At 39.8% G+C, this 13284-nt stretch overlaps 1 protein-coding gene across 1 annotated transcript in view; it reads left to right on the top strand.

The window, feature by feature from the left end:
• The first annotated feature begins 1242 nt into the window (after nucleotides 1-1242).
• Nucleotides 1243-13284, top strand: part of SI (sucrase-isomaltase) — a 53531-nt gene continuing 41489 nt past the window's right edge. The window contains exons 1-7 of the mRNA XM_069792804.1: nucleotides 1243-1366; nucleotides 2921-2994; nucleotides 7226-7346; nucleotides 7435-7544; nucleotides 8233-8384; nucleotides 11357-11528; nucleotides 12892-12991. Coding sequence (XP_069648905.1) covers nucleotides 1243-1366; nucleotides 2921-2994; nucleotides 7226-7346; nucleotides 7435-7544; nucleotides 8233-8384; nucleotides 11357-11528; nucleotides 12892-12991 — 853 coding nt within the window. The remainder of the gene's footprint in view (nucleotides 1367-2920; nucleotides 2995-7225; nucleotides 7347-7434; nucleotides 7545-8232; nucleotides 8385-11356; nucleotides 11529-12891; nucleotides 12992-13284) is intronic.

A 13284-nucleotide genomic window follows, 5' to 3' on the forward strand; every position in this document is an offset into this window, starting at 1 on the left:
GGAGACCTTTGCTTCACTGCTGAGTGCACATCACACAAAAGAACTTTCATTCCTGTGGCTGTGGGACTTCCATGAATAGGGGTGCAGGTAGGGTGGTGGGTTATATTTGGAAGAAATAGGAGACAAGAATAGACAATAGACTTAAACTGTTTTTTCACAGAAAAAGAAAGAGCTCCTTCTAAAGTATTTTTCGTTCCTTTGGGTCATCACTAAAACATGTAAAAGTGTTTTGCTATATGTCAGAGCAATGCACATGTATTCCCCCACTTCCTTGCTTTAACTAAAAAGAACCAATTTCTCTGTATTTAAGGCTGTTTTAGAAGGTTAAATGTTTTTAACCAAATGTTAAATGCAGTAGCAGCTGCCAATGTGTATTGATCTGGATGCTGGAGATTAGTTTTAATTAGTTTTATTGCTGGTGTGCAGTTCAATGTTAATGGTACCGTGTTGTTCTTCGCATGGGGCTGAGCAGGTGGCTCTGCAGCCAGCACAGCCCCCTTGGCGCAGCACGCCTTGCTCCACTGTGCCTCACAAAAAAGACAATAATGGGAAAAAGACGACTTTTACATAGCAGTTGAAGGCACTGACTCCATCAACATACGCTGGCTCATTTCAGTTGTGATTTCAGCAGCAACCAGTGTACCATGGGCTTATACACATGATATATTCTTCCACTTTACAAACAAGTAATTTACCCTGTTAACTATGTCTTGCCTTTTCCAAGTGTCACAAGCACGCTGTCAGAGCTCATTAGAGGTTTTGTCAAGTACGCTTGTAACAAATCAACATCCTCCTTTGTGAAACAGGATACAGTTTGTGTTTGTTCTAAAGAAGGAAGGAAAACTTGCAAAAAAAAAAAGGGGGAAAAGAAAATGGGAAGAGGATTTTGTTTGTTTTCTGTTTCAGGAATTTCAGTAAGAAACTCCATAGTTAATCTCAGGAGAAAATTGTTCTTTGTGTGTGAAGTGGTCTGCAGGGAAGAAAGTACATTTCTCAGTGATAGCCCACTAGTGTAATAATGCAGTAACCTGCGCTGTGCGAGTTATCCTGCGTAGCAGATTCATTGCACATAGTCCTTAAGAAGTGTGTTATTTAAACCTTGGGATTAGGGGTGACATGGTTTAAAATCTGAATAATTTATAAATTTTGCTACTTTATTAAATTAGTAATGTAATTGATGATAGAGTTTTCAAAGCTGTGACTTGTGTTTTCCTTTTACCAATGGTGTTTCTCTGGGTCTAGATGGGCAAGAGGAAGTTCAGTGGGCTGGAAATCACCCTGATCGTCCTCTTCTGCCTGGTGGCGATCATAGCCTGTGTCCTCATTGGGCTTTTAGCGTCAGGACAATCCGGAGTCAAAACTACAGGTAAGTACTTCCCATTGCTGCTGTAGGACCAGAGCAAAAACCCTGAGTGGGAACTGCTCAGCTTTGCTTGCTGAGACTGTTGTAAATGCCACAGAGCTTCAGGAACTAATCATTGGCATCACTTCTGTCACTGATTCAGGGTTTTCAAGAACATGGATGTTCAAGTAAGGAAAAAAAAAATCACTCTAAGCACTGTAAAAAACCCAACAATACCACTGTAAAGTACTGACTCTCAGTGTTACTGTTATGTTCTTATCATTACCGAAAGGTGAATCATGGGAAATCCTTCCTACACATAATATGAGTAAAGTTACCAGTGATGAACATAATAAATAGTGTGACTCAAAATTTATTTTCATGAAAAAAAACTTATCCCTTCCTCCAAAGATTGGACTTGTTTTATAGACATAGCACTGGTATGATTTCACAATTTTTTAATATAAAAAAGACAACACTGAAAAAAAGAAAAGGGATCAGGGGGACAATGTGGCAACAGCCAAATTGTGTGGAACATAGATTGTAACCATAAAAACCTATAGTTTTTCCTGTATTGGTACATTAGAAACCACTTGTCTTACAGGGGTGTGATACAGAGCACCCTGCTTTACATACAGTTCCATTTTGTGTGAGTAATTCCGTTTACACATGGGGATTGAAGCAAAAACTTGGAGGTGAGAATGGCAGTAAAATAAAAATAATTGCTTATCCAAAACAAACACTTTGGTGTTTTGGTAAAACTGCCCATACAGACTAATATCTGCATATTTGGTGCCTGTTTCAGTCTCAAAATGAGTAGGAGTCTGCCTGAGCAAAAAGTACAAGTGCGTATATTGCAGATAATGCAAACAGGCGAGTCTGTGTATTTGTGTGCATCTCAGTCTGAGACAAGAATTCTACACTTCATAGTTCTTATTCCAAACATGTGCAGTGTTCCAAAATATATGTAAAGTAGCTTTCATTGTTGGGAGAAACTGAAAGCAACCATCGGGTATCCTTTTGTCAGCTAAAGTTGCCAAGAGGTCACCTTAAATTCGGTCTGACGAACCTGAAATCTAATGGAGCATCTTAATGGAGCTTTAAGGTGCTTTTGCCTGATGCTCTAATTCCAGGTCCTGTGGAAGAACAGTATTCAGGGGAAGGAGCACCTGTGAAAGCAGCAGCACAGTACAATTAAGAAAAAGAAAAGTCCTTCCAGTTTTAATTTGGCGTGTATTTTCACAATATTTTCACAATATGCATATTGAGCTACAGGACTTACTGAAAACTGGATTAATGTATACCTTAAGAAATAAAATTAGCAATGTCACCCATATGTTCAAAAACTTTAAAGTGAATTTGTCCTACCTTTATCTGAAATAATGGTGTGCCACTTTTCAAAGGTAAAAATAAATCACAGTAGCGATAGTTTACACTCATTTGAATCTGTATTAATGGTTAGAGTTTCAAGATGGTGAGAAACAGCCAGCAGAAGCATTTACTGAGTTAAGAAGTAATCAAGTTATTCCTACATTTTGGAAATCCTGGTAATAACCCATTAATGTATTTCCCTAACAGAATTTTCACCAGAATGTCCGAACATATTAATAGAAGAGAGAATTGACTGCATCCCGGATCAAGTAGCAACAAAGGTCTGAAAACATTCTAGAAAAAATTAGAAAATAATCTTCATCCCATAAAGCCTCAGGCTTAATTATAAGAATTTAATTTGTCTCTACTATATCAGTTGTTTTCTTAACCTTTTTTTTAATCTGTGATTGCCTGAACACTTTGCAGTGAAGTTTAACTCCTTTATAACCCATTTCAGCCCATTGACGGAAGGTCTGATTTTTCTAGCCACTGTAGCAGTTTGCTGTCAAAAGTTGAAGACCACTGCCAAAGTACTCCCCAGCAGTTTGGTTTTGGGATAGGTGGAAACAAAATTAGTCAGACATCAAGCAGTTAAAAAAAGGCACTCTTTACTTTTAACAACATTGCCTGAACAGTTTCTTTTTGTCTGATGGTCAAGTACTAGCATTTATAATGGCAGAAATAGCAGGTGAAGATGCACTTTAACCAGGTGCACAAGACTTTTATATTATAAGAGACATGATCACAATTTCCCTTCAGAACGCATTTGAATCTCAGCGTCTTCCTTTCTTGGTTCTGGTGTCTTACCTGGGAGAGCGCAGAGTTTAGAAATAACCTTTTGGCTTAAGATTCTGTGAGTTGATTCCCAGTGAAAAGTATCATCTTAATTTTTCAGTGCTCTCATATTCAGAACACTTTTGTAGTGGTTGGTCTTGAAAGGCTATTATTGTTATTTTTATCATTATTATTTTTCATCTTTGCAATGGATGTTTCCATTGTCTGATGGAAGCTGGTAGATGCCTGGCATCTTTCTTTGGTTCAGGGGCAGCTTAGGAGAAAAAATAGTGAATATATTATGATGCATGAAGTTTATGTCATTCACAGAGGTATAAAAAATTATTAACCAGCTGTCTTAATCTCTCAGGAAATTCCCAGTCTAATTCCAGAAATGACAGTTGTTAAAGCTTCTGTCATGCCATGGCTTTTGCTATGATATATAGTTCAATAAAGTCCTGCGGGTGAACAGGTTAGTAAAGGCTCAAATCACAACCTATTCCTCTACTCTTTTGGTTCCCTCGCCCTCCCAGGAGCTAGCACACCATGGTAGGAGCAGTCATGCAGATCACTTTAATCTTTAATTGCTACCTTTGAACCAGTCACCCCACATTACGTGCTGCACTCATCATCCAGTGAGGGAAACTGTTTTGCTCTGGTTGCAACTGGAAGCCTTATTGTAAGTCTGTCCTTGCTTTTTACATCACTGATTAGAAAGAATTAAAAATAATCAAATTATAGATACCAGCAGAAAAGTAGGGCGAGATGCAGTTTTGAATGTTGGGGTACCTGCTCTGGAATTAGAGGTAAAATAATGATTCCTGAATCTGTTCTTTCCTTAGTGAAGACCAGGCAGCAGATTTCACAGGATTAGACATAAATATCACCTTTAACCTGTGCCCTGATGAAAGCTGTTACATGCCAGAGTCCCACCCCAGTGTGCCCATTCATTCCTGTATAAATTTTCTCCTGGAAGCATTTTGGTTGTCCCTCTTTAGGCTATTCTAATACAGCAAACAGCAGAGCTGTAAAACTACAGGTACCTGCTTAGGATAACATAACTCTTCTGTAGTGGTTTCCATTAGTAGTTTTCAGAAAAAACAGCAGCTGGGAAAACCATGATTTGCCTAAGCTCATATAGCAGGTTAGCGTCTGTCTTGATTTCTTTATTCACTGAAGTGTCCTAGACGAAGCCAGAAAATGAGTAGGATTGCAGAGGATAGAAGTATGGAAAGCAAATAGATATTTATTAACTGATCACAGGGTTGACAAAGATAGACATGCTGAAAGACAGTAGCTATTTCTTAACTATTCACTGCTGTGCCATGAAGTTTGATTAGACAAGAAGAACGCACCAGTAAAAAATGAGCTACCACAAGCAGAGCTAGTGTAATCCATTATTGGACTGATACCTCTGACAGCTTGGGGGAAAGGTGTATTGTTGGGTTTTGTTTTGATTTGTATGGTTTTTTTCCCAAAATATCCTGCTGGCAGAGGTTTGTTTGGGTGCACATAAGAGAAACATTTTAGTTCAGCACATAGACAAACTATTCTTTTTTTAATCCTTGGTGTTCAGTTCAATGGTCAGAAGCCATCTCCTAGTGTACCCCAGCATAAACTGTTTCCTCGTATCAACAATTATTTCTCTTTGGCTTTATTGGGTATTGGTATCTATTATGCTAGTTTTATAGCTCAGAGGCTGTGATCAGCTCACAACTTTATTTACACTAAACGAAAGCTTTTATAACAGCCTCTCCAGTGTCTTTGGATGAACTCTGCTCCTTTCCCTGTGTCAGGCATAAGCGATCTTGCACTTCTCTATTTACTTCCTTATGCAGCAAGTTCAGTGTACCTCAAAAATACAGAGCTATAGCTCACAAATCCACTAGAATAAGATTTAGCTAGAAGAACATCACTGAACTGTAAAGTAACTGCTGCTGAAAATAGTCAACAAGTATTCATGAGAAGTAGCTGGGGAAAAAGAAAAGCATGCTTACAAAGTTGAGCACACAGATGCTTGAACTACCAGGCTTTAGGAAAATCTGTTGTTCAAGCTATTCTGCATTGCATGGGATAGTCACTAGTCTAGGAAGGGATAAGAGGATGGAGGTAGCAACTCTTTTCTTAAGTATTTAGGATATTCCCCTGTGTATGAAGGAAATGAAGGAAATGAAGAAAGGGAGCAAAGCTGTGATCTCTGCAGTCTTGGAGGGGACTGGTGCTTCTTCTCATTTACTCTGAAATAGCTTATACAATGGGAAATAGGGAACTCTCATGGTGGGCATTGGGAAAGTGGAAAGTGAGCATGGGTTTTTCACAGCCTTAGAAAGTGCATTGATTTGTGGATCGATATGGAGGAAAATGAGTCACTATATCTCTCCTCCAACTGTGTTTTTTTTGCTTGGAACCTAATGAAATGACAATAGACGTGTTTTCTGATGTGATGAGTCCATGACAGAGAGACAAACACTTACCTATTCGGTCAATCTGGGTTTTATCTTGGGTGGTTTTGCAGAGATTTCTGGGCTCTGTGCAATCGCTACTGAATAAACGCACTAAGACTTCCCAAGCTGGTGGCTCTGTGAGCTCCTTCTGTGCTTTCCTTCACCATGTGCATGATTTCTGGGCTGGAGCTGGCTTATCTTTGCTCTGTTCAGAGGCTGGGAAAAGCATTTGACCTGCATGAACCAGGCTGGGCTCTATAACCCAGAAACTATTGTCGCCAAGGACAGCAGCAATAGAGATTTTGGACCGTCTCCACCTGTTTCAAACTGCAGAATGCTTTAAATAAGCATGGCACAAACACCAAAAACATTTGAGCATAATCAGAAGAAGGCAGAAACAGCTTCTGTTAGTGGGCAGGTAGAGGGAAAGGTCTTGAAGATCTACATGTTGGATTTGGATACCTGAGATCACTTATGGACACTGCCGTTAGCCTTCAGTGAAGCTTGTTGTGTTACTACTGCCCTTTGCCCTAAGTAGTAAGTTGGGGTTTTAATGTGAGAAAATGTATGGAAACTTAGTGATGTATTACCCAAATCTTATCTTCAAACATAAAACTCACGCAAACAGTACATGAATATGTTAATCTCTAACAGCAAAACAAAGGTACTGTAGTTTATTAGACTACTGAAAGGTAGTGTAAAGGTTGGTGCTACTACACTGAGATATATGCTTTAAACAATAGGTTTATTTGCTTGGGTTTTTTTGAAAAAAAAAGTTGATTTATCTCAATCTGAGGTTCTGCAGAAGCAATCTGAACATTTCTGATATTAGAAAATTACATTAAAATGTAGGTATTATACATGAGGATCAATTATGCATATGTAGATTTTTAACCAGATGTTTACCAGATGTTAAGCCAACTGTAACTTTCACCCTCTCTCCAGTGTGTGATTTTTGACCAGACTATACTGCATCTGTGACAGCTCAAATATTTCAATAATTCTTTTTAAATGTTCATTTTGCCTGTGGATCTTGTGGTTTTAAGAAAGAATGAATGTCTATTAAGCAAGTTTCTACTCTGATTCCACAAAAAAATCCTTTCTATTAAGTGTATTCTGTGCCATTGAATTCACTCAATAGAGTTTCAGAGAAGGAGTTGATCTGATTGCAGATATTATTAAGGTTTCCGGTGTTTGGGGTAAAATACACTCCATGTGCATTTTAACTGTTTTAGTACAGAGGATTTATTTGTGTGAAATCAGCTCATCTGTGCCCCTCATGTCCTTGAATCAGAGCACCTGCACCCTGCGTGGCTGCTGCTGGAGTCCTGAGAGTGATACCAGTGTGCCCTGGTGTTTTTTCGCTTCAAACCATGGGTACAAAGTGGATGGGTCAACAAGATCAACTCAGGCAGGTAAGCTGCAGGCTGAGCTCCCCAATTCATGTGCGTGCCGGTGTCCGATTCAACACAATAACATTGCATCATGTGTTTTCTTCCCAAGGATTTGAGACTACATTAGCAAGGCTGCCATCACCTTCCCTGTTTGGAAATGATATCAACACTGTCCTCCTCACAGGAGAGTATCAGACACCAAATCGCTTCCGGTTCAAGGTTAATCTTGCTGCTGTGCTGCTTTAAGGTTCATGTTCTGTGCGAGATTTTAGGCTGGCTGTTCCTGTGCAGTAAGTTAGGAGGGGTGGATTAATCCCTCATGACTCCCACTGAACTGCTCGGCTCCTCCTTTCTTTGTCCTCTCTGCTGTTGCAATGCATCAGGTTAACAAGCATTTAGCACAGTGGGATTTCTGCATGAAAAATTACTGAGACCTTTGAGAAGCTTAGCTTTTATATTACCTACCTTTTTTACTCATCATAGGAAAATTATGGGGATAAATATATTTACTTACTTTTAATTTATGGCCTGGCCATATCTCTCAATCATTTTGACAGACAACATTAGCTCTTTGAATGATTTCTGTTTTCTATGGAAAACTCAACAGTACACACTGTGAATGTAGGGTAGCGATGGGTTCTGGGAGGGAGCAGGGCTTCTTTTGTGGGAGACCTTCCTCTTCTGGTGGGTTCCTACTAATCCAGGGAAACACAGGGTCAAGTATTATGAGGGAAATGGCTGAAAATGAGTGATGAACGTTGGAACTGAATAACAATGAAGGCAGAAGAGGAGACTGGAATGGGGGTGGGAATATCCTAAGTCAGAACTCTATGTTTAATGCTGGAAAATGTTTGAATTAGGCATTAGTTTTTAAAAGCCCAACACTTCCGTTGTTAAATATGTGCAGATCACTGATCCTGAAACACCAAGATTTGAAGTCCCTCATGAGCATGTGCGACCTTTCACTGGATCCGCAGCCTCCAAATTAAACTACAAAGTGGATGTCAAGCAGAACCCCTTTGGCATTGTGGTGACCAGAGTGAGCAACGGTAGAGTGCTGTAAGTAACGTTGGTGCTTTTTATGAATGACACAGATCTCATTGGTTTTCTCTGAAAGCCCATGTTGCCACGCAAGCAATGTATGTCCAAGGTGCCCTGTGTGAGGTGCCCCCTTGGACATGTAATCTACTTCTCTTCTTTTGACTGATGGATGTTCTGCAAGGCCTTCTGCGAGGCCTTTGGAAACAGATTCTGGGATATGGAGCGCTCTGTCTAAAAGGTTTTAGGTCTGGCTCTCTGTTCGCTCTCCCCCAATCCTAGGGAAATCTTTACAGTTACTTTGTTCCATCAAATTGGGGAATTTTTATGATCCGGAGAACTCCTTGCCAGTGCTTCAAATCACATGGGAACGCTCTTCATTGCATCTTTTATCTCGTTTGTCGCAATCATGGTGAAGCTCTGAATCACCAAAACCAGGTTGCCCTTCAGACCTATGATATCCATGAATAGCTGATGCAAACCTCTGATAAGCTGGTCACGTAGTGCTGTGAGTAAAATATTTGACAGACTTGTACATTGAGTGCTTTCATCCCATTTAGGTACTAAAAATAAATAAATAAAACAAACCTAACAGTGTGGCTTTAAGGCCTGTTAGAAGGGGGAAGTGTCAGGATGAACATGCTTATTAAATCAGTCCAAGAATGATTACCTGTCAGAGTGCTAGGCCAGTTGGATTATCAACGCTTCAAGTTTAATTAATTAGTGATTACTTTTATGCTCTTATTAGTATTGTTTTCTTGCTTAGAATCCTCTATAATGATTGATTTGCAATTATAGAGAGCACAAAAGATGGACTTGGTATTCAGCAGTGCATGACTGATTAAACAGGTATGTGGAGGGGGAATAAGAAACTTAGTCCAATAGAACCATGTTGAAACAGTGCTCTGGAAGATTGTCTGTATTTCCCTTCGGCCTTTGTTTAATTTGATAAAAGCGGTTGCATTTTCTGTCTGTAAAGAAAAAAAATTACATTGATGCTTGACTGAGTTTGAGTATCTTCAAGCAAGCTGTTGTTAGCATGGGGTAAGGGCAGCCCCTCACAGATAAATGCCTGATAAATTTGTTTACACAAGATGAGGGCTTTCTGCCACCTCCTAAACAACCACACAAAAGGGAGACCTCTTTGGAGAAGGAAGAGAGGGGACCAATGTGTTATCACAGTTCATGACAAAAATCCTAATTACCCAGATAGTTATAAAGCCTATGACCTTCCATCATCATTTGTTACACTTGAGCCCCTCAAAAGAGTTACAGTTCTGACTGACCTGTTACCATCACCATTTGCAAGACAACCTGAAAGATTGCCATAGTTTCATTGGAAATACAAACTTCTCCCCCCCCTCAAACGTGGTTTAACTCATAATTATGTTCTATTTATGATTGTTTCATTTAAAAAGTGATGACTGACGGAAACTTGGGTACGGGTCCATTTTGACACATTTACCAATCGGAAATGTTCAAAATCTTAGAGGAATGAAAGAGGAAAATGAACATGATTAAGGTCAAAAGGAATGAAATGTAATGTTTTGATTGATTCCATGAGTTGTGGGAGATCCTTACCCAGGATGATATTTGGTGTTGCTTAGGAAATGCAAAGCGGTCCCAACCGTTCCTGTGCACTTGGCTTCTTAGGGAGATATTTAATTCTATCGCTAAAACAAATGGGACCAAAATCCCAGCATTCTTGTCATGATAGAAGAAGATCCCATTTGGGTGGTGGTGTGGGCACACACCTGGCTGTAGAAGCAGATCCCTGTGCATGGTGCCCTCCATCCATCAGGATGCCTAAGATGCCCAGCGAAGCCTTTTTGGCAGCATCGGGGATCGGAGGCGGGGGGTCACATCCTGAAATGTTGCTGGTCAAGCGAGTCTAGAGTCTGGTTCACCGTTACAGCTGCAATAGCTCAGCAGAGCTAAAGGAAGGAGAGCGAATCAATGAGTCCATTGCCTTGCAGTGAGCTGCTCCGCAGTGCACCCCATGGCAGGAGTCGGGCTGCTTCCCGCTGCTCGCTGCCTCAGCACCGCTCAGATTTCCCCACTGTTTCCCGAGTCCTCCCTGTAGAAAGGAGGAGTGAAATTAGGTTTTGCCAAGGTATTTGAAGCTCTTGTAACCCTTGTTTGGAACAGGACTTGTTTGTCTGTAATGAAAAGGGAATGGTAAAATGTGCAAAACTAAAATAACAGAAGAAACTTTATTGATGGAATTGACTTTTACTGTGTGTTTTGCTAATAGATGTAAAGGAGGAATATTGATCTCCGCCTTGTTCCGTTTGTACAGATATATACGATAGTCTCTGTATCTATGTTCAACACCACCAACTTCACATTCCTTAAAAAGCTTAGCAGTGGCTTTATGCAGAACCTGCCACAGGAGATGTGATAGCCATCAAATGGGATTTGAGCCATGCTAAGGATCACATTATCTCTTCAATCTGTGCTTGTCCACTCTTGGGTTATTCGAGAGCTAGCACACAGCTGTAGTCTGCCTTTCCCTGTAGCGACTGGCCTAGCAGGACACAAGAGCGGGTCTTGTTCCCTTTTCCCAGCAAGAAAAAGCTGCAATTGATCTGCAAATTCTGATGGAGTGGATTATTTTTGTGTTTCTGTCCACCCACAGAAATTTTCCATCTGCCCCGTTACTGTGAGTGGCCACAGAGAGTGGATTCAGGATTCAGCACAACAGATGCAGGGTGGGAAGCTTTGGTGGAAGAGGGGAGCGCAAATGTACCCCTGAAAATAGATGGGCCACTTGTATGAGAGGTTTCCGTAAGATCAACAGGCACCACTCATCTCCTCATCTGTGCAAGGGTCGCTCTGCTCCAGCCCTGCACCATCCCACCTCCCTCTGCTTCAGGTGTCTGGATGGAGACCTGAACCTGCTATCCAAGTCTAACTAAAAGGAGTAGAAACAATTATTGCAACAACTCTTGGTAAAATACTTCTTTTTTTTTTTTTTTAAATGGTTTCATCAGGTTTGATACTACCATAGGACCACTGCAGTATGCTGACCAGTTTTTGCAGCTATCAATCAAACTACCTAGCAGCAACATCTATGGCGTGGGAGAGCATGTGCATAAGCAGTACCGGCACGATGTTAACTGGAAAACCTGGCCCATGTTCAGCAGGGATATTGGCCCCTCTGGAGTAAGGACTGGTTTTATTCCACCTCATTCTTTGCAGATGACTTCTGTAATCCAAACCCACTATGCAGTAGACACATTAGTAATATTCACTGAGTTTTTCCCCAAAGACTTGTCAGGCACTGCGTGTTATTACTAAAAGCTAGATGGTACAGATAAATGTTCCCTGATTTCTGATTTTTGTGTTGATGTGCAGTTGAAAACCAGTGGATAAACATTAATGTATGAGAGTCTTCAGTTTCTACTGATAAAGAAAATAAATAAGAGTGTGTCCTAATGCATTGCTGCATGCAGCATTCAGTACAGATGACACATGCTCCTTCAGTTAACATCCTTGTAGCTCAGCAAATGATGGAAAAGTTCTCTTTAACAGCTGTCTCCTTAGGAGATAAAGTTTGTCTGTTACCTGTTACTTGTTTCTATAGTTTGTATGGCTGTCTCTATGAAATGATTTTCAGGGCACCCATTTTTTGATAATTGTAAGAGTATTTATTTGTCGCTATTACTTCAGTTTCATAAAGCAACCACCCATACGTTTTACTTTGATTTAGCACTTCAGTGTTTTGCTGAAATAGGAGATATACTAAGAGAAACTAGAGCGTGAGACCACTATATGTAATTAATTAATAATTTGGAATTTATACTGTTCCTTGAGACACTTTCTCACTATCCTCTCTGGTTTGAAGATAGTTCTTACCTCAATGGCTGTATTGAGTGTAGACTCATTAAGCTAAACTAACAGTGAACAGAATCAAGTTAGGCTAATCTCAAATTGCTCAAGTTCTGTTTCTCATTAATTTGTTCTGAGTTTTCTTTTGCAGGGGAAGAAGCACAACTATTACAACAATTGTTAAAATTTCTAAGGTTTTTGTCGCGAATAATAATGGAAAAAAAAAATTAGAAAGGAAATAAAAAAGAAGCAAGGCACTCTCTTATTTCCATAGAGTAGACATAAAAATGATTACCCTGCAGGATTAATAGAAATATAGATTAGATGCAAAATCTAATCTATGGTGAAAGGTGATGCAAGCACCCTTCAAGTTCTATTGTTCACTCGATGTGCATATATATTACCCAGAAATAGTACTGCAATATATGCAGACTTGCCTGAAGATCCATCATATCTGCTTGCTTATGTTATCTATATATTTGGGGAAGATTTTTCTTTTAATGGGAAATGTTCTCATAAAGGAGAAGAATGCCAGGAAAGAGAAAACAGAAGTGTAGGAAAGTGTCAGGATTTTTATTTCTGTTGTTTGCTGTCTTTTGATAAGTTTCATGTTCTACCTGTGATATATTTTGAAATATCCCAGAACACATACTGTTATTAGATTTTAACAGCTTACTTTTTCTTTTTATCCTTTAAGGCAATGCATAACTTATATGGAGTTCAAACTTTCTTCCTGTGTTTGGAAGACAGCACTGGAGCCTCCTTTGGTGTTTTCCTAATGAATAGCAATGCCATGGGTAAGAAAGCTTTCTCTGCAGGTCTGAGCAGTGCAGTTAAATATCTTTTTAAATGATCTGTGGGATTGGGATCCTAACTGTAGTGTTTAGCGTATGCAACATAAGCAGTAAGTAGCACACAGTTAACATGAAGATTGCGCTGGAAACCTGAGGGACAGAAACCTATTTGAAGCGTGTGCAGCTTTGTGCAGATGTGCAGAACACTGGAATCAGAGCCTAAATTTGGAGTTAGCAATACTTGAAGTTATTTTCTTTAGGTAAGCATGCATATATGTATGCTTTACAGAGCTCTT

Source organism: Haliaeetus albicilla, chromosome 9 (genome assembly GCF_947461875.1).
Source record: "Haliaeetus albicilla chromosome 9, bHalAlb1.1, whole genome shotgun sequence".
NCBI lineage: Eukaryota > Metazoa > Chordata > Aves > Accipitriformes > Accipitridae > Haliaeetus > Haliaeetus albicilla.